This window comes from Oreochromis aureus, linkage group 16 (genome assembly GCF_013358895.1).
Source record: "Oreochromis aureus strain Israel breed Guangdong linkage group 16, ZZ_aureus, whole genome shotgun sequence".
In the NCBI taxonomy this organism is placed as follows: Eukaryota; Metazoa; Chordata; class Actinopteri; order Cichliformes; family Cichlidae; genus Oreochromis; species Oreochromis aureus.
Window position 1 is genome coordinate 30,742,116 of NC_052957.1, and position 21,582 is coordinate 30,763,697.

A 21,582-nucleotide genomic window follows, 5' to 3' on the forward strand; every position below is an offset into this window, starting at 1 on the left:
TACAGAGACATTAAAAACAAAAACAAATAAAAAGCATGATTTAAATTTGATTAAAACAAGCAAACAAACAAACAAAACAGTATATAAAATCAAATATCAAAACAGTAGATAAAATCAGAACAGTAGATAAAATCAGTAGTTAAAAAGTAGGTTTTGAAATTTAAACTTAGGTGTGGATTTGGTGCTTTATTCAAATGCAGCTGAGAATAGGTGAGTCTTCAACCTGGATTTAAATAAACTGAGTGTTTCAGCTGATCTGAGGCTTTCTGGGAGTTTGTTCCAGATATAAGGAGCATAAAAGCTGAATGCAGCTTCTCCGTGTCTGGTTCTGACTCTGGGGACTGATAACAGACCGAATCCAGATGACCTGAGGGATCTGGAAGGTTCATACTGGGTCAGGAGGTCACTGATGTATTTCGGTCCTAAACCATTCACAGCTTTATAGACCAGCATCAGAACTTTAAAGTCTATCCTCTGACGGACAGGCAGCCAGTGTAAAGACCTCAGAGCTGGACTGATGTGGTCCACTTTTTGGTCTTAGTGAGGACTCTAGCAGCAGAGTTCTGAATGAGCTGTAGTTGTCTGACTGATTTTTAGGTAGACCTGTAAAGATGCTGTTACAGTAATCAAGCCTACTAAAGATGAATGCATGGACTAGTTTTTCCAGGTCCTGTTGAGATATCAGATCTTTTATCCTTGAAATATTCTTGAGGTGATAGTAAGCTGATTTTGTTATTGTCTTAATGTGTTTTTCTAAGTTAAGGTCTGCATCCATCACTACACCCAAATTTCTCGCCTGGTTTGTGGTTTTTAGGTGTATAGATTGAAGTTCTCTGGTGACCTGTAATCGTTTTTCTTTGCACCAAAGACTATTACCTCAGTTTTATTTTTGTTTAGCTGGAGAAAATTGTGGCACAACCAGTCATTAATTTCCTCAATGCATTTACCAAGAGCCTGTACAGGGCCTCGGTCTCCTGGTGACATTGTGATATACATTTGTGTGTCATCTGCGTAGCTATGATAGTTTATTTTGTTGTTGTTTATAATCTGTGCCAGTGGGAGCATGTAAATGTTAAACAGAAGGGGTCCCAAGATGGAACCTTGGGGAACTCCACATGTGATACTTGTCTGCTCAGATGTGAAGTTACCTATTGATACAAAAGAATTTCCTGTTTTCTAAGTATGTTTTGAACCAGTTTAGTACAGTTCCTGAAAGACCTGCCCAGTTCTCCAGTCGTTTGAGTAATATGTTGTGGTCAACTGTATCAAATGCTGCACTGAGATCCAGTAAAACTAAGACTGACATTGTTCCACTGTCTGTGTTCAGACATATGTCATTAAACACTTTGGTCAGAGCGGTTTCAGTGCTGTGGTTCTGTCTAAAACCTGACTGGAAGGCATCATAGCAGTTATTCTGTTTTAAGAAGTAATTGAGCTGTTGAGAAACTGCTTTTTCAATAATCTTACTTAAAAATGGGAGATTTGAGATCGGCCTGTAGTTATTCATTTGTGTCTTGTCAAGATTGTCCTTTTTCAGTATAGGTATAGGTTTAATTACAGCAGTTTTTAGTGATTCTGGAAACACACCTGATATTAAAGAAAAGTTGACGATCTGTAACAGGTCTGACTCCAAAGTCTTTGTGACCTTTTTGAAAAAACTTGTTGGCAGGACATCTAAACAGCAAGAGGAGGAGTACTAAAACATTTGACAGATTTTCGAGCGCCGTGTACCACATAAAATCGTTTCAAGGTCAGTAAACACAACCAGAATTCATACATAAGGCACACGGGATTATAAGGGGGACTGACGATTTTCAGAAAAATCAAAGGATTGATTTTAAGTGTGCCGTATTTTCCAAACAACACGGTAATAACGACGGCCCGCTAGCATGCTCTACCAAAAATAGTGCTTTGTTGTGTATCTGACGGACGAAAGCTAAACCAGTTCCACACCACTGAAGTTGCAGCACTTTTACAAACCAATTCTGGTTCATCAGTTTCCTTTAACGATCCACTTTCGCTCTTCTCATTCTGCGTCGCCGCCATGTGCGTATGTAAACATAGCCACTGCGGATGCGCGTTTTACCCATATTCTATCGCGATATTTCATTTTCCTATCGTTGCCCAAAATTACACCGGTATTACCGGGAACGGTATGATATAGCCCAGCCCTACTCCGGTGTCCTGTTATATTTTAGATAGCAAAGAGCAGACGGTTGAGTTTATTAAACTTCACTGAAACAATCTCAAGTAATTTCATTCAAATTTAATAAACTATCATCTTGTCTTTATTTTTTGCTAGCACATACCTTAAACACTTAAAGCTGTAAGCTAATGATAGTTATACAAGAGCAGATGCATGCTGGTGCAATAAGCTGTACATTTTACGTCCAATGGATGCATGATCTGATTATTCGACTAATCGCAAAAATAATTGGTGACTAGTCGACTATCAAAATAATCGTTTGTGGCAGCCCTAGTGTTTACCGAGCTTGAACCTAGGAACAGGTGGCAGGGGGGATCTGAAGGGGTGACAGAGGACAGCCAATTATTTTTTTGGCAGTATTAATTACCCTCTGCACAGCCTTTTTATTCACAGTTGGGTGATAAGGATGTCTGGGATTATAGAGTTGATTGAAGAGTTGAATGTTGAGCTGTAGTCCACGAAGGGCATCCTCACGTAGCTCTTCCTGTTAGCCAGATGGCTCAGCGCTCTGTGAAGGGTGACAGTGATGGCATGTCCAGTATTTCCAGATATTTCATTTTTTCCCCCAACCAACCAACCAACCAACCATCCATCCGCTTCCGCTTATCCTTTCCAGGGTCGCGGGGGGCGCTGGAGCCTATCCCAGCTGTCATAGGGCGAGAGGCGGGGTACACCCTGGACAGGTCGCCAGTCTGTCGCAGGGCCAACACACAGGGACAGACAACCATTCACGCTCACATTCACTCACACAGTCACACCTAGTGACAATTTGGATTATCCAATTAACCTATCCCCTCAAACTGCATGTCTTTGGACGGTGGGAGGAAGCCGAGTACCGGAGGGAACCCACGCAAACACGGGAGAACATGCAAACTCCACACAGAAAGACCCCGGCCTGATGGTGGAATTGAACTCAGGACCTTCTTGCTGTGCGGCAACAGTGCTAACCACCGTGCCACCGTGGTGCCCAAAAAAAACCAAAAAACAAACAAAAAAAAATCAAATCAAATAAAAACCTGAGCTCAGTGTGAGCTTTGGTAATATATTTTTTGTAGTTGGTCATTAGGTTTGCACACATTTCAGGAGGGATTTTGGCCCACTCCTCTTTACAGAAAATCTCTAAATGCTTTAGGTTTTAAAGACCCCCACAGCACGTTTTCTACAGGACTGGTAGAAAGGTCTGGTCTGGAGAGTGGCTAAGCTGCGAAATGAACTTAACATTCTTCTTCATTGGCAACTCCTATGTTTCTTTGATGGTATATTTTGGGTAATTGTCATGCTGGAAGACTCATTCATATCTTCAGTTTTTTGGCCGATGGAAGAAGACTCTTGTCCAAGATTTTACGGCACATGGTCCAATCCATTGGCCCCTCTACATGGTGAAGTCATCCTGTACCCACAGCAGAAAAACAGCCCAAAGCACAATATTTCCACCTCTGTACTTGACTGTGGGGATTGTGTTCTGTAGGTCATACTCATCACTTCTCCTCCTCCAAACACTGTGGGTTAAGTTGTTGCCAAAGAGCTCGATTTTGTTTTCATCTGACTATATTACTTTCTCCCAAGGCTTCTCTAAATTTTTTAGATGTTCACTGGCAAACTTAAGAGGGGTTTGTAAATGTGCCTTCTTGAGCAGGGGGACCTTGTGAGCGCTGCAAGATTTGGTATATGGTAAATGGAGTGGTTCTTATACAGCACATTACTATTCTACTTGAACACTCAAAGTACTTTAGCATGTCTAATGTACCCGTACCTTTTGATTAATAGATGACCTGCTCTACCTCCTGAGCCACAGTATTCTCTAATTTTAGACCATTACAACCAGTGTGTTACCATTGGTGTTTTTGGTGACTGTTCCCAGTCTTGAGATCATTAACAAGCTCCTGTACTGAGTATATATGTTCTGTACGACCGTGTGTGTGGAGTGGCTAATTTAGCAGATTACAGTCAAGTGAACTAAAGTTAACAATGATGATAACAATTTTTTACTTTGTTGTTAGTGCAAACAAAAAGATTCCCAACAAATGCTCCAAACTCTACTGCTGATGGCAAAGAGGCTAGCTCTGTTAGCTCATGCAAAAGCCAAGCTGATAGGAAAAGTGCCAGCGGCAGAAAGTGGCAACTGAAAAATGTTGATAAAGATCCTTGTTGCCATGCCTACAGAGTGATGCCAGAGGGGTAGCAGAGACTTGGATTTCCTTTTTCTAGGATAATGGGTCAGACCAGGATATGGTGCACTGTCTGAACACTGCCATCATTTACTCCATCACTTAAAGCAGAGGTTCCCAAAGTGTGGGGCCCGCCCCCTAGGGGGAACGCAGGGCCATTGCAGGGGGCGCATGAAAAAAAAAAAAAAAAAAAAAAAAAAGCGCTTGGACACTGTGGACAGGTTTTTGACGGGGCTCCCACATAAACGCAAAGCAGGAGATGAAGCATCGCCAAATATGTTTCCAAACCAACTTCCTTCCAAGCCAAAGACTAGAAAATATGGTGAAGCATATCTTCCCTTCACCTGCACAAGTGCCAAGGTAGGTCTCCCCTGCAAAATTAGTTTCCCTGCGTCGGGGGCACGCGCTGGGCTCTCCAAATCACGGACAAACAGTATCCCACATTCTTGATTTTTAGTTCACAAACACTTCTTGTAATAACTAACTACTCCTGACATTTTGGACATGTTAGCTCTTTATGCAGTAAAGTTACAGTGGGATACAAATAATATCAGGCTGATCCTGCCGTAATTTGTTCCCCCTGTTCAAATCACGGACAAACAGTAAACCACAGCTGTTTATGTGTTTAAACCCATTTTGCACAGAGAGACATTTTTGAAAAATGTATTGATAGCAATGTTGAATATTATTACACAGGAAAAAAAAACAACTACGTAAAAATAATTACACCGTGACGCCTCTGCCTTTCTAAATGGAGGGACAGTAACTGCGTGTGTGTATGTAAGCGTGTAAAATCTGAAGATAGTCAGATTAACAGTAACAGTATTTTGTCTCTATCTGCCATTCTGCAATTCATATCATGTAAACAATAACGTGGGCGCACATACCTTTGACGCTATGCGTGATTTAACTCTGTAATCCTCGCCCACACATAAACGCAAAAAGGAGTTTTAAATAATCTCCGTCCGCTGTGAATCGCAACGCCGTTTACGTGTTGACGAAAAGCCCAAACGCATAGAAACAGCTGAGTTTTCAAAAATACCCGTGTAGGTGTGGACATAGCGTAAAAGAGTTAGTAGTATATTTTATTACTACCTGTAATTTATTGCCGCTTTACTTGTATTTGCTTAATTGTTTACTAAATGTTTGAGGTGTGAAATAAACCGCAATGGAGTTTGTAAACAAAATATGGGTGTGTGTGTTTGGAGGATGTGTTTGTGGGGGGGGGTTAGGTGGTGGGGGGGGAGGCGCGAACATTTTTCTTATAAAAAAAGGGGGGCCTGGCAAAAAAAGTTTGGGAACCACTGACTTAAAGTGAAGAATACATCTGGAACATGTCACGATCTGTCACAGACTACCACAGACATGACATAAACCACGAAAGCTCGGAGTAGAAAATTATCTGCAATCAAAAAAAAAAAAAAAAGACACTCACATTAACATAATGCACCAAGTTCTCCTGCTCATTGACTTTGTAGGTCTTTATGCCGTACTCTTTGGCCAGACGGAGGATGCGGTTCTGTGTCGGTCCAATGTATGCACCGCCTAGATCAACCCACTTTGCCTCCTTATTCTAAAAGACACATACTCGCAATTAGATCATGACAAAAAAGAAAGAAATGTCACAGATATTTCTGAAAAGGCTAACTGATCTATGCTTGTACTTCTACGCTCATAAATGACTTGAATATAAATGTAATTCTTTTTCTGTATGCCCATTAAAAGCAATAGATACAGCATCTTGGTTGTAAAATTGAAAAGGCTGAAAAGTATTTATATTACTGTTACTGATTGTCTCTTATATGAGCCGCTCCTACAGTAGTATTGGCACTCTTTGCCTTACCTGCACAGTGAAGGTACGACCACCAACCCGGTCCCTGGCTTCCAACACTACAGGATTGAGCCCACTGGCTTTCAACAGCTTTGCAGCACTCAAACCTGCAGAAGGACAGAGACACCAACAGGACTTAAACATAAGGATTCAAGCAATATATGTCCTTTCTGTACTTGTAAAAAATGGCAATAGCAAAAGGCACACAGTGATTTTAGAAGTCTTTTAAAATTAATGACAAAAATGGCTTCCAAAAATGCCTTTCTTAAAAGAAACATTGTTTTTGTGCCCTATTAGATCGCTCAAAACCAGATCAAGAGCATCGTTTGGAAAATCTGTTAAGAAAAATAAAGATTTGAACTTCTTTGTTTATTTTTAAAGTAAATCTGGTTTCTCTTATGCTAGTTAGGGCACTGTTATACCATTAACAGGTATTCCCACTTTAACTGTTTTCTGTTGTGCATTTACAGTAATTAGTTTTTTGGTAGGCATGCAACTCTTAAATAAAATTACACAACACTTGCTTTTCAGATGAACTAAGGGAGCTCTGGGAAAAAATGGAGGGGGGGCAGGGGGGATCGAGGTTCTCAACAAATCACAAACCAGCCAACCAGCTGATCATGTGGGGAGGAAGAGCTAACAAGTAAAGCACTAAGTACTCACTGGCTCACCAACCACAGAGTATACAGTAGATAAACAACTTGTCATACACTGACCTCTGGCATATGGAGTATGGGTCTGTCACAGGTTTTGCTGTGAGACTGGGCTGGGCAGACATCTCCGAAATCATCGGAGCACTTTTGCAAATAGGCTCTATCTCGACAAACCGACAAGATATCTGAAGATTAAACCTCTACATTCTCGGCTAAAAAAAAAATTTAAAGTGTATTTGGTGACATACAAACAGGGTATTTAAAAGCAAGTTAAGTTAGTTAGAGAAATGCCCAATAAAAAGAATGGCCACCAGGCCAAAGCAATGGTTTTTACTCGAACAGCTTTAACCCCACCCCCTGAGTTTGATGGGTGAGGCTGGCAGATGGGCATTTAATGAATTATTTAAACATTTATTTAATTAATTAATTAATTACTTTCAATTTTAATTAATTAATGACAAATTTAATTATTTATTTAATAGCGTATTTAATTAATTTATTTCGTCACTCCTGGCCCTCCATACAGCGCACGTCCTCTTATGTAACAAAGTATTCGCTGTTTGATTAGCTGTTACTCAACTTGCTCTGCTGCTGGGGAGGCCTCACGGAAGAAGAAGAAAAACACTACGAATAAAAAAAAACCTCACACACACACACACACCTGTGGCTACAGCTGCTTCCACACGCACACGGCCACAGTTGCGTAGTTACCTTCCACAAAGCGCATCTGACCGCTACCAGCTCTGCTCGGAGCTTTGGCTTTAATCAATTTAGCTGCTCAGCTCGTCCGCGCAGCCTGCACACCAAACTAAAGTTTTCTGAGGTGGAGCCTACCTGATATGCCCGCGCCGACCACTATAACGTCGTAGGTGTTGCTGGGTGCAGTCATGTTGCTTGGTGGTGTGTCTTCTTTCACCTCTTGGCTGCGCATTTAGATTAAAAAGGGACGGGCAGGCCCACTCCCTGCAGAGACCACCCACCCATAGTAAAGCCCTGCCCTGTGGGTATGGAGGACCATTAGGGAAAAACATGTTACGGAATAATAATAATAATATTTTTTAAACTTACTATTGACTCAGATTTTACTAGGAAATTGAAATACACAAAAACACAATTTATTATTTATTGATTACACATGAAAAACAATGGATTAAATCAGCAAATTAAGTAAACAGTAAAACATTAAAGTAAATAAACTTTTACTTCTTCTATATTAGGGAACATCCTACCACATGACTCTTCTTTTTTATGACTTTGTTCCCCTCTGTCTTTTAAAAATTCAGCAGCATTATCATACATGATGCATGCAACCACTGCAACCCCCAACCGGTCGCAGCAGATGGCCGCCCCTCCCTGAGCCTGGTTCTGCCGGAGGTTTCTTCCTGTTAAAAGGGAGTTTTTCCTTCCCACTGTCGCCAAAGTGCTTGCTCATAGGGGTCATATGATTGTTGGGTTTTTCTCTGTATTTATTATTGTGCTATCTACTGTACAATATAAAGCGCCTTTGAGGCGACTTTTGTTGTGATTTGGCGCTATATAAATAAAATTGAATTGAATTGAATTGAATTGAATTGAGTGGCTTCATGTGGTATTCTTTAGTTTGTGTTGCCCTCTTGTGGTTGGTTTGTCACACCTAGCTAAAAACTGATGTCTGCACACACCATGTGGAGTGCACACAGCCACATCATGTACTGTTACCAGTGTTTGGGCCATTTGCCATATAGCTTGGTTATGTTTCAGCTAAACTTGCTCAAGGTTTTCTTTTGCATAAACTTCAAACTTGATGGTGAAGAGACAGAGAAAGCTGTCACTAAGCGAGCATCAAGGGACTCTGGGGTTATTCAAGCAACCTTGCTGGCCCTTGAAGAGTTCAATTTCATATTGTATATTATTAAATGAATAAATGTAAATTATTAAATATAAAAATATTACTCAATACAAGACTAGCTTTGTATTTTGGGACAAAAGTATTTTACATTTTGGGTAGGGCTAGTATCACCTCATGTCCCCCTCTGGACAGTCCCATGGCCTGATAGATAACCCATAGTCTGATGTCAGTCGCCAAGCTCATTCTATAAACCTTTATCAACTGTAATGTCTGATTTAATTAAGTTAGATTTTTATAATTAAATAATTGTATTTAAATTCTCATCTGTATGAAGCTACAGTACAGACATTTTGCCAGTGATTTACAAACACAATTTCTAATGGTAAATTATAACTGGAATGAGTTTTAAGTAAGGAAACCTTCCCATGGGCTCATCTGACTATAACTGTGCTTAATCCTAATATTTATTTATAGAATACACTACCAAAGTCCCACACTAACATATCCGTGTCCTTCCAGGCATTAGGGTAGTCTGGAAAAAAAGTGAAGTTTAATGTTCAGAATTTACAATGACATGTTACTGAGAATAAACTTATCCAAGGATGCCAAGGTGTTGTAGTGCTATGACCTTGGGTTAATTTAAAATCAACAATTGAGCTGAGCCCATGCCAGAGTTTGCGGAGAAAATGGAGAGAACCGATGGAGACACAGCGATAACAAAGGCCTGGGAGTTTGAGGGGTTTGTGCTGTATGTTAGGGAGACATTCAAAGGGGCTGTGTGTGTGTGTGTGTGTGTGTGGGGGGGGGGGTTATATTGTTAAATATCCCAATTCTTTGATCTTTGAGCTGAAGGAAGAACAACACTCGGTGTTTATGCTCAATCACAATCACTTTAAATCAACACAATTATTCCATACAAGCACTTTGAGCATTACATCCAGACGGGAGATTTGCACAGGAGGGTGTCCGGCAAAATCTCGAAGTGTCTGACCGTTTCTCACATTCTTACAGCTTCGGCCCCCCTCCAAACTAAGCATTCACATTCTTTCTCTCTCTCAATGAGCCTAAGTTAGGACCTTGGCTTCCTGTGCAGTATGTTTTACTCTTTCTAATCAGACAAATAAGGCCATGATTCTCTGCAAACAGTATTTCTTATAAATCAGCAGTATAATGCAACATAAAACAATGTAATATCCCATTCCTGTTTTTTCTCAGAATAAACAATCTATTAATTTTATTACATGTACTTGGGGATTTTCATAGCTCAGGATCCAACATCAAAATCCACTGGGGCAGTTCCAGCAGCACACATTGACACACAGAAATCAACAATCTTGGTGCCTGCTGCTCCCTCTCTAGTCTAAACAACAGTGTTTCAGAAGCTTTCCACTAGAAGATGGTCCCCTGTTATCTACTTTCTACCAGGCAAGCGTGAGTGAGAGTTTACAGCATTCTACCCCCCAAGGACACATAGTCTAATGCCTTTATTTTCAGGGCCGTGTCCACTTAATGCTACACTACATGGTTATATGGCATTTTAGTTAATATAAAGCATAGAATTGAGGCACTTCAAATAATTTAATCCCAACAATATACACAAAAAACTTGCATTTTAAAGTGTTTATTTATTGGATAAGTTATTACTGTCCTGTCACCGTTATTATTGTCAGGGGTGTCCAAATCCACAAGCTAAGAAATACAGAACAGAAACCAAAGCAGTAGTAACCATGAACCAAGAAGAAAACAGACAAATAAACAATAATACAAAATCAAAACACTGGGCCACAGGCCCAGGACTGTAACAAATGCAGTCCAATACAGCATCAACAGTAACTCTCTGATCACGCAGTGTGAATTGTGTTCTTGTAATGTATCAGTGATGCTGTATTCCTGCTTTTAAAATCATTATAATTCCTCATTGTGTGGCACTCTACTCGATGAAAACAGTGCCTGTATTTTTAAAGCATCTGAAGACCTGGTTAGGTTAGATTTGTGTAGTACTTCTGAGTACTTCTTTTGGTCTAAGAATAGAGTCATTTATTTTAATATTATAACAGCTCCTAGTGAAGCAATTTAATCAGTCAGCGGCTCCTTGGCATTTTGATGTTTTGGAAAAAATCCAACACTAAATTATTTTCCTGAAAATTCCATTTACATTACAATTACATTAAATGATGATGTGTATTTGTGGAGAATGCTGTGCTGGTGGCTGTATGAATGTGGTGGACAGGTGAGGGACTACAAAGCACTACAGACCGAAGGAGTCGGTGGGAATGTGACCATGACATAGCAGGAAGTGTTTTAATCTCGAAAACGTGTCTGTAATATTTGATATGCAGGATAAGCTCCAGCTATATCCTCAATCTTTAATGTTCACTATGCGCCGCTTCAGTGGGAAACAGAGGTGTGCACAGTGTGGTGGTTTGTCAGCAGAGGGCAGCAGAGGCCCAAGATGAGTTCAGTGACAAAGCCTTAAAATGTCAAAGAATGCCGACAAAGGGACCAGACAAGGAATGATTCAGAAGACCCCTGTGAGAAGACCACCAAGGGAACAGTTCACCCTGCCCGGGATAGGGTTACCGGGGCTCCGCCCTGGAGGCAGGCCCAGGGAAGGTGCCTGAGGGCGAGCGTCTGGTGACCAGGCCTTAGTCCATGGGGCCTGGCCGGGCACAGCCCGAAAAAGGGACATGGGCCCATCTTCCTGCAGGCCCGCCACCCACAGGAGGCACTGTAGGGGTCGGGTGCATTGTGAGCAGAGAGCGGCCAGGAGTGGAGGCCCTGGCTGATTGAGCCTCGGCTACCAAGACTGGCAATTGGAACATGGAATGTCACCTCTCTGGTGTGGAAGGAGCCTGAGTTAGTGTGTGAGGTTTAGAGGTACAGGCTAGATATACAGGCGATCGTGGCTCAAGAGTTGGGAGTTCGCCTTGTAATCGGAAGGTTGCCGGTTCGAGCCCTGGCTTGGACAGTCTCGGTCGTTGTGTCCTTGGGCAAGACACTTCACCCGTTGCCTACTGGTGGTGGTCAGAGGGCCTGGTGGCGCCAGTGTCCGGCAGCCTCGCCTCTGTCAGTGCGCCCCAGGGTGGCTGTGGCTACAATATAGCTTGCCATCACCAGTGTGTGAATGGGTGAATGACTGGATATGTAAAGCGCTTTGGGGTCCTTAGGGACTAGTAAAAAGTGCTATATAAATACAGGCCATTTTAGTTGGGCTTACCTCAGTGCACGGCTCTGGAGCCAGTCTCTTGGAAAGGGGCTGGACTCTGTCTCAGTCTGGATTTGCCCCTGGTGAGAGGCGGTGGTTTGGTGTGGGTTTCCTAATATCCCCTCGGCTTGCTACCTGTACGTTGGGTTTTCTCCCAGTAGACGAGAGGGTTTGTTCCCTGCGCCTTCCTGAATGGTTCCTGACTGTTGTCTGCGCTTGTGCGCCGAGTGGCGGTTCAGAATGCTCGGCTGTCTTAGAGTCCCTGGGTGGGGTGCTGGAGGTTGCTTTACCTGGGGACTCTGTTGTCCTACTGGGAGACTTTAATGCTCATTTGGGCAACAACAGTAAGACCTGCAGGGGTTTGATAGTGAGGAATGGGTTCCCGGATCTGAACCCGAGTGGCGTTTTGTTGTTGGACTTCTGTGCAAACCACAGTTTGGCCATAACCAACACAATGTTTGAACATCAGAATGTCCATAAGTGCACATGGCACCAGGACACTCTAGGCCGCAGGTCGATGATCAATTTTTGTAATCATATCACTAGACCTGCGGCAAAATGTTCTGGACACTCAAGCCTAAGCATATAGTGAGGGTGTGCTGGGAAAGCCTAGCAGAGATCCCAGTCCTTGAGGTCTTCAACGCACACCTCTGGCATAGCTTCAACAGCAGTCCGAGGGAGATGTGTGTTTTGGACTTGGAGAAGGCATTCAACTGTGTCCCTTGGAGTGTCCTGTGGAGGGTGCTCTGGGAGTATGGGGTGTTTGGCCCACTGCAATGGGCCATTAGATCCTCATACAACCGTTGCAAGAGCTTGGTCTGCATAGCCGGTAATAAGTGGATTCGTTCTTGTATTTGTGGATGGCACAGTGAAATGTGTTCACAGCTGGTGATTTCTGGACGTGTTCCTGAGCCCACAGTAAGCATGGCAACTTTTATAAACTCACATATAATCGACACAGTGAATTTCATTGGCAGTGTATGGGATAGTAATAGTGACAGAGAAGGTTTCCCCTTACAAATTGATTCTGATCTTTTTTCCTTCATTGGTTTCACAATCAGAGTCTGGATTTTTAAACTGAAGTTAGGCTTTCGTCACTCCTCTCAAACACCTTTCAGTCAGCCCTTCTCATCTGCTTCGTTCTCTCTTTCGTTTGTGGACAAAGTAACAGTGTGTTAGTGTTTTTGCATGAGCTGAGCAGTCCTTCTTACATCACGGTGTTTCTCAAAAAACAACGTATACCCTATGTAGGTCACTAATCTGTAGTTTGGGCCCATAAAGTAGTGCACTAGAAGTACACAAGTGTCTATTCAGACGTGTTCCCTTGAGATGTGGAGGAGTGAGATGACAGGGTGGTTTAACTCCGGGGGATGATGCCCTTCTTGTAGGCCACCAGGCCAGCTGCGGCGGCAGCAGACAGGAATGTGGAGACTCCTAAGAACTTGAGGAAACCATCAACCGAAGGCAGGTTTCTCTCCCAGAAGGTGGTGACAAACGGGAGTGCCAGGACTTCCTGTAGGACGGAGGGAATGATGATATCTGCTTTTTTCATGTGCATGATATTAACTAGAGACTTGATAGATGATTTGGCAATATGCAACTTATGTAATCTTGGGTCCAAAATGTGTAAACAATGTATAGGTGTCTTAACCTGCATTTTTTAAGTGACCAGCATGGGACAACACCTCTGCTTACCTCGTTCTCAGGCTCAGGTTGCCAGATCTGACTAGGTTGGAGTTTACCCATCGCACACATGACCTGCGAGAAGACATTGATGGTGTCAGTCAAGGACTTATCAAAATTTATAGTCTAAATTTCAAACATGATACACATTTGAGTTTGGGTGATGTTAGTCTACTCAGACTTGACTGGCCCTTACTGCAACTGACCTAATCTGCAGGAGAGCTAAGAAACATGGAGGAACATGAACACAGGGAGGAGTATCTTAGGAAACCACACCTAATGTTAATGCCTTGGAAGAAGGACATAAACTGCAAGCAGCAGGCGAGTGTTTTAGAGAGATTTAGCTTCTAAGTAAGAAGACTGAGTGGGGAGGACCAGTGTGATTCTATGGTTTGTTTCAGTCAGCTGTGCTCAGACATAAATGAGAGGGGATGTCATGATTTGATATCAGCTGACCCCCCAGCACTGCTGGCTGAGCTCACCTCAGACTCTGAGAACTAGCTATGTGCTGACTCACCAGGAGCAAGCTGAGGTGTGACTACTAGGTGTGCCAGCTGCATCATTTAAGTGGTTTCCACCTGGTATATATAAGTAACCTGCCTCTAAGTGTGTTTAAACTGGTAAGAACTGGTATTTGCTACCACGTAGCAGTGAAAAGCAGGTACTTTAATGCTCTCTGACCTCTCTGGCTGCTCTCTCTCCAGCTTGTACGGCCCCCTCCATGTAGCCACTCCATTCGGTGGCCGTCTCTGTGCCCGCAAAGTACAACTTGCCCACCGGCTCTCTCAGCACTCTGAAGAGCAAAAAAGAGAGAAACAGGAGAAGCTTCAGAGGTTAAACTGATTTACAAGCTTTAAACACTGTTTTATTTTTAATGTATGCACCAGCATTGTACTGACCGTTAAGGTTTAGCATGCATTCGCTTTCACTTAAAATATTATCTCACCTGAATAAGAGCAATATGGGATTATATAACACATAAAGTGCATTTCCTTTGGGTTAATCTTCCCACCCCCACTGTGCTCAATGTTAGAAGAACCAAAGAAAGGACTTTTGCTTTAACTCTATTTCTTGCAGGGCCACCCGGTATGTGAAACAAGTTACTCTGTATAAAAAAGCACAATGTTAGGTTTCCAACTCTAGCTTACTTTTCATTGTGAGTGAGAACACATTTGTACATCTGGTGAGGACATTTACACATGAAATATGGTCCCCATGACGATTAACAAGCAGTTTCAGTTTTTCATATGGAGGTTAACAAAACTCTAATAGTGAACATATGCACCAGGATCTGTGCAACAAGCAGCTTTGACTAATAAATGCTGCAATCTATCAGACACCTGCAAACAGCTACGGCACTGGATTGTGTTTTATGTGTGTGTACAGCTATAGATTTGATGGGCAAATCCTGGGGACACGTCCTGCTGTACTGAAAATTCATTCATTTGTTCACACTCCAATAAAACCATGAAATGGAGCAAAAACACTGCAATAACACCATTCAGTTAGGAATGCCTCCAACAGGACCGGTCAGTTTGTTTCTTTACAAAAGATGAATTATGAGATCACAGTATTGCTTGTGTGGTAAACATAATTATCCGTGTCACACAAAGTGTTGTGATCTCAGTGAGTTCCCTCTGGAACCGTGCACAGGCAGGCAGGTTCATTTTATGGAGTACGAGTGGCGCTGATTTGCAGAAATAAGCACAAATCCTGCTGAAACATATTGTGGTGAGCTCAGGAGAAGTAGGAGACAGAGACTTCTGTTTCAACCTGCTGTTCCTGCGCTAGCCTCACCGCTAAGCTACAGGAAGCACAGCCTTTTATTAGGAACGCCCCTTCACACACACAACAGTAGTGAGAGGTGGTAAACGGACACAGCATTCTAAATCACAGTGCTCTGCCAGCCACACTAAACACAGAACACACAGCTACAGTAATGTTACATACTAACAACAGCAATGGCAAATCAACACATGATAACTGTAGCAGCCGTTACAACGCTACAACTTAGAAACATTAACATCAGGTATAGAGGCCCATAAGCTCTTGGGCCAGCGGCCCCTCCACCTAGCCCTTTACATAGCCCGCACCTGAAGGGGTCAGTCGTCCCCGACAACCCCATCACCAATGTTCCCTCTAATTTTTCATGTGTCTGAGCGAACACACAAACTCCCTGAGCGATCCCTTGGACACCTGTGAGCGACATCAGACGTGTACACTGTGGTCACGCCAGCATTGAATCCATCCAAGTTACATGGTTTATTAAAATAATCAGATTACAGCATTTACATTTATGTCAGACTACTTTTAATTAACTGCTTTAGCCCACTTACACTGAAATTTTTTTAAAAATCTAGTCATTGACCTGTGTAGTATGTTAACACTATTGGAAGTAAAAATAACTTGAACTCCAATTTTGAAAACACAACTTTCTTTCTTTTTTTAAAAAAGCTCTGACTTGTATTATGAGTCTGTGGTCTGAGAGAGCCCTGTAACTCTCTGTCTGGAAAATACAGTATATAATGACCAATGTTGGGCAATTAATTATATAGTTACTACTTCAAAAAAGTAACTCAGTTTGGCAAACAACAAAGTTTTTGCAGCTATTTATTTTTTTTTAATGCAGCCAAGCGTTTTTTTAAATAAACATTTCAAACTATTTACAGAACAATCAGCTGTTCAAATCTGATGCCACACAAATTATTTGTGCCACTCCAAAAAATTATTTCTGTCCACTATGAGATAAAGGAGAACACCAGCCTGATACCTGCAGGCCTGACAACAGGAGATGTATCACTCCTGTAACACCTGTAACATTCAGCAGCCGCCTCATTGTTCTGACACACACAACAAAACTATTGACTACACTACACACTAACTACACAAGATTTGCGCTAAACGTCTCAAATCTCTCACATCTCAGAACACCGCCGTCACTCCTAAAACTTCCCCCCGTATCTTAACAACTAGATGCCTCGTTGCCATATCATTTTTTGATTGGTCGACATGGTACTTTTTCGGACGAATAGGAAAGTGAGAGGGGGGTGGGGTTTGTGTTTGCTCAAAGGCTTTCGAGCCTTTTTTCTTATAAAACGCCGTTTTTACCGTTTCTTCCCGCAGCAAATATAAACAACGATAGTATTCAGGAAGAAAACCAAACATTGCAGATATTTTTATCATAACTCCGGTTTTACGTGGCCTATCAACACAATTTAAAAACTGTTATAAAGTCCACACGTTTTCCGTCAATTGTTCCGTCTGTCCTGCTCACATCTCCAATGGTTGTCCACGTTTATGGGCTCAAAATGTGGTCATAAATATTTTGTACTTGTAAATCAGTTTTGTACTTGTAAATCAGGATTTGTATGTGTAAAAAGAATTTGTGCGTGCGTAAAAAGATTTGTATGTGTAAAAAGATTTGTGTGTGGACTTAGCCAAAACCCCCTGCAAGTTACAAGTACGAATTTTGACCCTATTTTTCTTCCTGTCATCTGATTGGTCAATGTCATGTCAATCACAAATGTAACAATCCAATCAGAGAACAGATGGGTTTGGCTGTCGGAGGGCACTTTTTGAACTGCAGGTCCTTGAAGGGTAATACAGTTTGAAGCTGGAGGATCTCTATATAAATATCCGATAGCAGCTAGGTCCCCTTACTTTCAGCAGCTGTTGAAAGGATAAAGTTGTGGTATGTCAGTGGTTAGAAATACCATCATTACTTTAGGATTAGTTTAACACAAAGTCAGGGCTGACCCGGGACCATTGCTGTGAGTCACAGTGCGCAGCATAAAGGTCCTTTCACATCTGACGCAGGATGTGCTGCTAATGCTAACCGCTAACTAAAAGCCAAGGATCCAGAATTAGTTGTGCTGGCTGCTGAGCTCTGTGGGTTTTGCAGCAGCTCTGTCTGTACTAGATGCACCTGCTCCTTGTCGTTTCTATCTCTGACTTTATGTCCTCTACAAGAGTTTCTGTTTTTTTTTTTGCTAGTTCTTCAAATGTTCAATAAAAACATGTATGCTAATTCATAACGAAGAAAGCTTTGTAATGAAGACTGTCATTTCCAAAACACTGCCCCCCCCGCGGTCCGCAGCGCTGTTGAAAAGGCTGTGGAAGTCCCTGTATTAAACACGTAGACCTGTGACACAAAAATCACCAAACTCGGACGACCACAGACTGTTTTCCTTCGTGGTGATGAAGGAAAATGCGGGTTGGCATGTAAAAGGGCATTTATTCCTTCAAGGACCTGCAGTTCAAAAAGTGCCCCTCCGACAGCCAAACCCATCTGTTCTCTGATTGGATTGTTACATTTGTGATTGACATGACATTGACCAATCAGATGACAGGAAGAAAAATAGGTCAAAATTGTACTTGTAACTTGCAGGGGGTTTTTGGCTAAGTCCACACACAAATCTTTTTACACATACAAATCTTTTTACGCACGCACAAATTCTTTTTACACATACAAATCTTTTTTACACACGCACAAATTCTTTTTACACATACAAATCTTTTTTACGCACGCACAAATTCTTTTTTACACATACAAATCTTTTTTACGCACGCACAAATTCTTTTTACACATACAAATCTTTTTTACACACGCACAAATTCTTTTTACACATACAAATCTTTTTACGCACGCACAAATTCTTTTTACACATACAAATCCTGATTTACAAGTACAAAACTGATTTACAAGTACAAAATATTTATGACCACATTTTGAGCCCATACACGTTGTCATTAACGTGGCTTCACTCCACGTCAGCCACGCCGCTTTGCCAGCTAAAAGACCGGTGTCGGCACATCAGGACGCTGTCATAGCCTGTCAATGACGTTGATTGGCTGCGTATATACGAATGTGAATCGCATTATTGGCTGAACTATGGGATAAGGTGGCATCGTTCTAATCCCATACGGGAGCAGCCAGTCACTTACTGACTAACACTGCAAAACAGGATTGTTAAAGTATTAATTTTAATTTCAATACAGGTTACATTTTTTTTGTGCGCAACGCAGATTTTCTGTGCGCAGAGACCGTGCCAGCAGTGCGCAATTGCGCACGTGCGCAGCTTAGAGGGAACATTGTCCATCACCCCACACAAAGTCTTTCAAATCTCCAGGGGCCTTCTTTAGGCGAGTCGGCCGGTGGAGCCTGCTACAATATATTAGCCATTAATATCCAGCAGCTGACACATTCAAATAAATTAAGTCAATTGAAATGAAAAGATCGCACTTTCATATTTATGTTTATTTTTTTGTGTGTGTACACGTGTGAGAAAGAGACTCACCTGCCAAACTGAGTAAGGATTCCTGGGGGAAAATAGGCTGTGTAGCAGCCTCCAGAGTACTCCTCTTCACACCAGTTCTTCTCCTCATAGTGCACCGGCTGCAGGAAACAAGCAGACACATGAGCAGTCAGTCAAGCGATTCCACAGTATCCACATGACTGTGTGCCACTCTGTACCCAAACTCACATGCAAAGCTTCATCTGTGCCCAGCACTTTGGAGTAGATCTCACAGATCCTTCTCAACCTGAACACAACAACACAGGAGTTGGGATTAAACTGATCTCACGGCTCGTGAGAGTTTTTTTTCCATCTCTGCCCACTGGTGTCTACCTTTCTTCCTTGGACAGGCTTGAGAGCTTTCTGCACTTGCGGGCAAGGATGAATCTGGGGGGAGAATGAAAAGAGAAAACACTACATGACCAGATGTGTGTATGGTTGGATGACTTTATCACTTGTGTTTAGCTCCATTTAAGCACAAGTCCTACACAGTGTGGAAATTCTTGTAGGATCTCATGCTAGAATACTAGGTCAGAGTCAGATGGTAAAGCTGACACACAGGCCTACAGGCCAATCAGTAACCCTCTGATAATCACAGGTTGCTAGTGAAAAAAAATGTGTATTCCAACCTAATGGTGTCTAAAGCATGCATCATGGTGCAGCATTGTATACTTCTTTGGGACTGCTGATATCACTTAGCGCTATTTGGCAACCTCCAGCAACAACTTGCCAACCAATCATGGACAAATACACATTTTCCCTACTGACAGGTGGTTACCAGGGGGTCACTGACTGGTCTAAGGAGGATAGAAGAGACCACATGTTCATAGTTATAACTCAGGTCTGAAAGCTGTCCTGCGGCAGGTAAATACTTTTGGCGATGTGGTGTACAATATGGAAGCATAATACAAAATATACACAATTACAGAGAACTGTTTGAAGCTCTGTACCAACCCCATAATACAAGGTACAGTCCCATCAGGCTTTGTGTCATCCAGGGTGAAGCCGATGGGAGCGCCCTCCTCCTCTATCACCATGCTGCCGCAGTAACCTGGTGACACAATAAAACGTTAGAAATGGCATCATCTTGAACAGCATTCGCTCTCTCTTTGTTTTCACTTCCTGCGTACCCTTTTTCCTCCAGAAGTTCTCTCTGTAATAGACCATGCACTTTATGACAGAGCCCATGGGAACACGGTTGATCAGCTGGTTCCTCAGCGGGGGCAGCTCAGGGTTGAAGTGCATCTTCAGATTCAGAGCAGGTGGTGTGGCCACGATCACATACTTGGCCTAACACAGAGACAGAGACAGTACAGAGTGCGTTCAATAGTCCGTTTCTAACTAATAGATGTGACCCAGAAGTATCTGCATAGCAATCATCAGCTATAGTAAGAGCTGTTCCAGTTCTCCAAATACTAAGGAAAGGAGCTTCAATACTTCCTTTAATATAGGATACGCTGGACTATCCTTTATGAAAGGAGAGGAGAAAATGCCTTCTCATAATTCATTGTGATGGACCATCCGACCATAAATGATAACAATCGAGTTGCACAGATCATGTACATTTTAACTGCTTTTTTCCACTTCATGCCAAAACCTATGGAGGACCACAAGAGCCACGCGCATCGAAATAAAAATCTCTGTGCTTTAATAATGAATTGTAGAATAAATTCTGCAATTGTAAATTCATTTTTGAATTCCAATTTAATAAACTGCATTTCAAAATCCTTTTTCCAATTGCATTTCAAAATCCTTTTTCCAATTGCACTTTAATAAACTGCATTTTAAAATCCTTTTTCAGTTGCACTTTAATAAACTGCAGTTCAAAATCCTTTTTCCACTTGCAATTTAATAAACTGCAGTTCAAAATCCTTTTTCCACTTGCAATTTAATAAACTGCAGGTCAAAATCCTTTTTCCACCTGCAATTTAATAAACTGCAGTTCAAAATCCTTTTTCCACTTGCAATTTAATAAACTGCAGTTCAAAATCCTTTTCCACTTGCAATTTAATAAACTGCAGGTCAAAATCCTTTTTCCACTTGCAATTTAATAAACTGCAGGTCAAAATCCTTTTTCCACCTGCAATTTAATAAACTGCAGTTCAAAATCCTTTTTCCACCTGCAATTTAATAAACTGCAGTTGAAAATCCATTTCCCTTTCCTGTTCGCTCCGGGATTAGCTGCTGGATTAGCTCCTGGATTAGCTGCTGGATTAGCTCTTCGATTAACAACTTGCTGGAGGCTATTCAAATTAGCCACACCGTGGGATGTAAGGAGCTCTCTGATTGGTTGGTCAGACACAGGCTGTCTGCCAGCCTGGATTTTTCTAGCTCATAGCTTCGCCCTGCTAGGAAGCGTGTGTTCTTGTACAAAGGCCGTTCAGCGTCGGGATTTACACTCGGCTCGACACGGATATGTGAAGAATGAAGGACCCCTGCAGCGAAACGGAGAGCCAACCTCTGACTGAGTGCCTGTCAACACAGTCTGACCACCTGTTGAAGGTAGGTGCTAACGTGGCTAACGCTAGCATCACCGCACGTAGCCCGTTATTTTAAGATCATCTTAGCTAATGAAAGTTTTACGTCGCAGCTGTACGAGCTCGCTACGTGTTTTGTAAGCTGCTGTGCTCTTCACAGATAAAGCTGGAAGCAGCTCAGACTGTTAGAACCAGCACTGAGGCCTGTTACATTTATACAGTGTTAGAGCAATGGCT

The 21,582-nt window shown here is 42.1% G+C and overlaps 1 protein-coding gene and 1 pseudogene across 2 annotated transcripts in view; both read right to left on the reverse strand.

The window, feature by feature from the left end:
• LOC116324646 overlaps nucleotides 1-7,843 on the reverse strand; it is a 40,111-nt pseudogene extending 32,268 nt beyond the window's left edge.
• Nucleotides 7,844-12,805: 4,962 nt separating this feature from the next.
• The window catches only part of LOC116324645 (amine oxidase [flavin-containing]-like), a 90,353-nt gene continuing 81,576 nt past the window's right edge, over nucleotides 12,806-21,582 (reverse strand). For both annotated transcript variants that reach the window (XM_039599835.1, XM_039599834.1), the window contains exons 8-15: nucleotides 19,999-20,158; nucleotides 19,823-19,919; nucleotides 19,202-19,255; nucleotides 19,058-19,115; nucleotides 18,872-18,969; nucleotides 14,256-14,367; nucleotides 13,587-13,649; nucleotides 12,806-13,404 (exon numbers count right to left, since the gene is read on the reverse strand). In XM_039599835.1, the coding sequence (XP_039455769.1) occupies nucleotides 13,249-13,404; nucleotides 13,587-13,649; nucleotides 14,256-14,367; nucleotides 18,872-18,969; nucleotides 19,058-19,115; nucleotides 19,202-19,255; nucleotides 19,823-19,919; nucleotides 19,999-20,158 (798 nt within the window). In that variant the 3' untranslated portion in view covers nucleotides 12,806-13,248. The remainder of the gene's footprint in view (nucleotides 13,405-13,586; nucleotides 13,650-14,255; nucleotides 14,368-18,871; nucleotides 18,970-19,057; nucleotides 19,116-19,201; nucleotides 19,256-19,822; nucleotides 19,920-19,998; nucleotides 20,159-21,582) is intronic.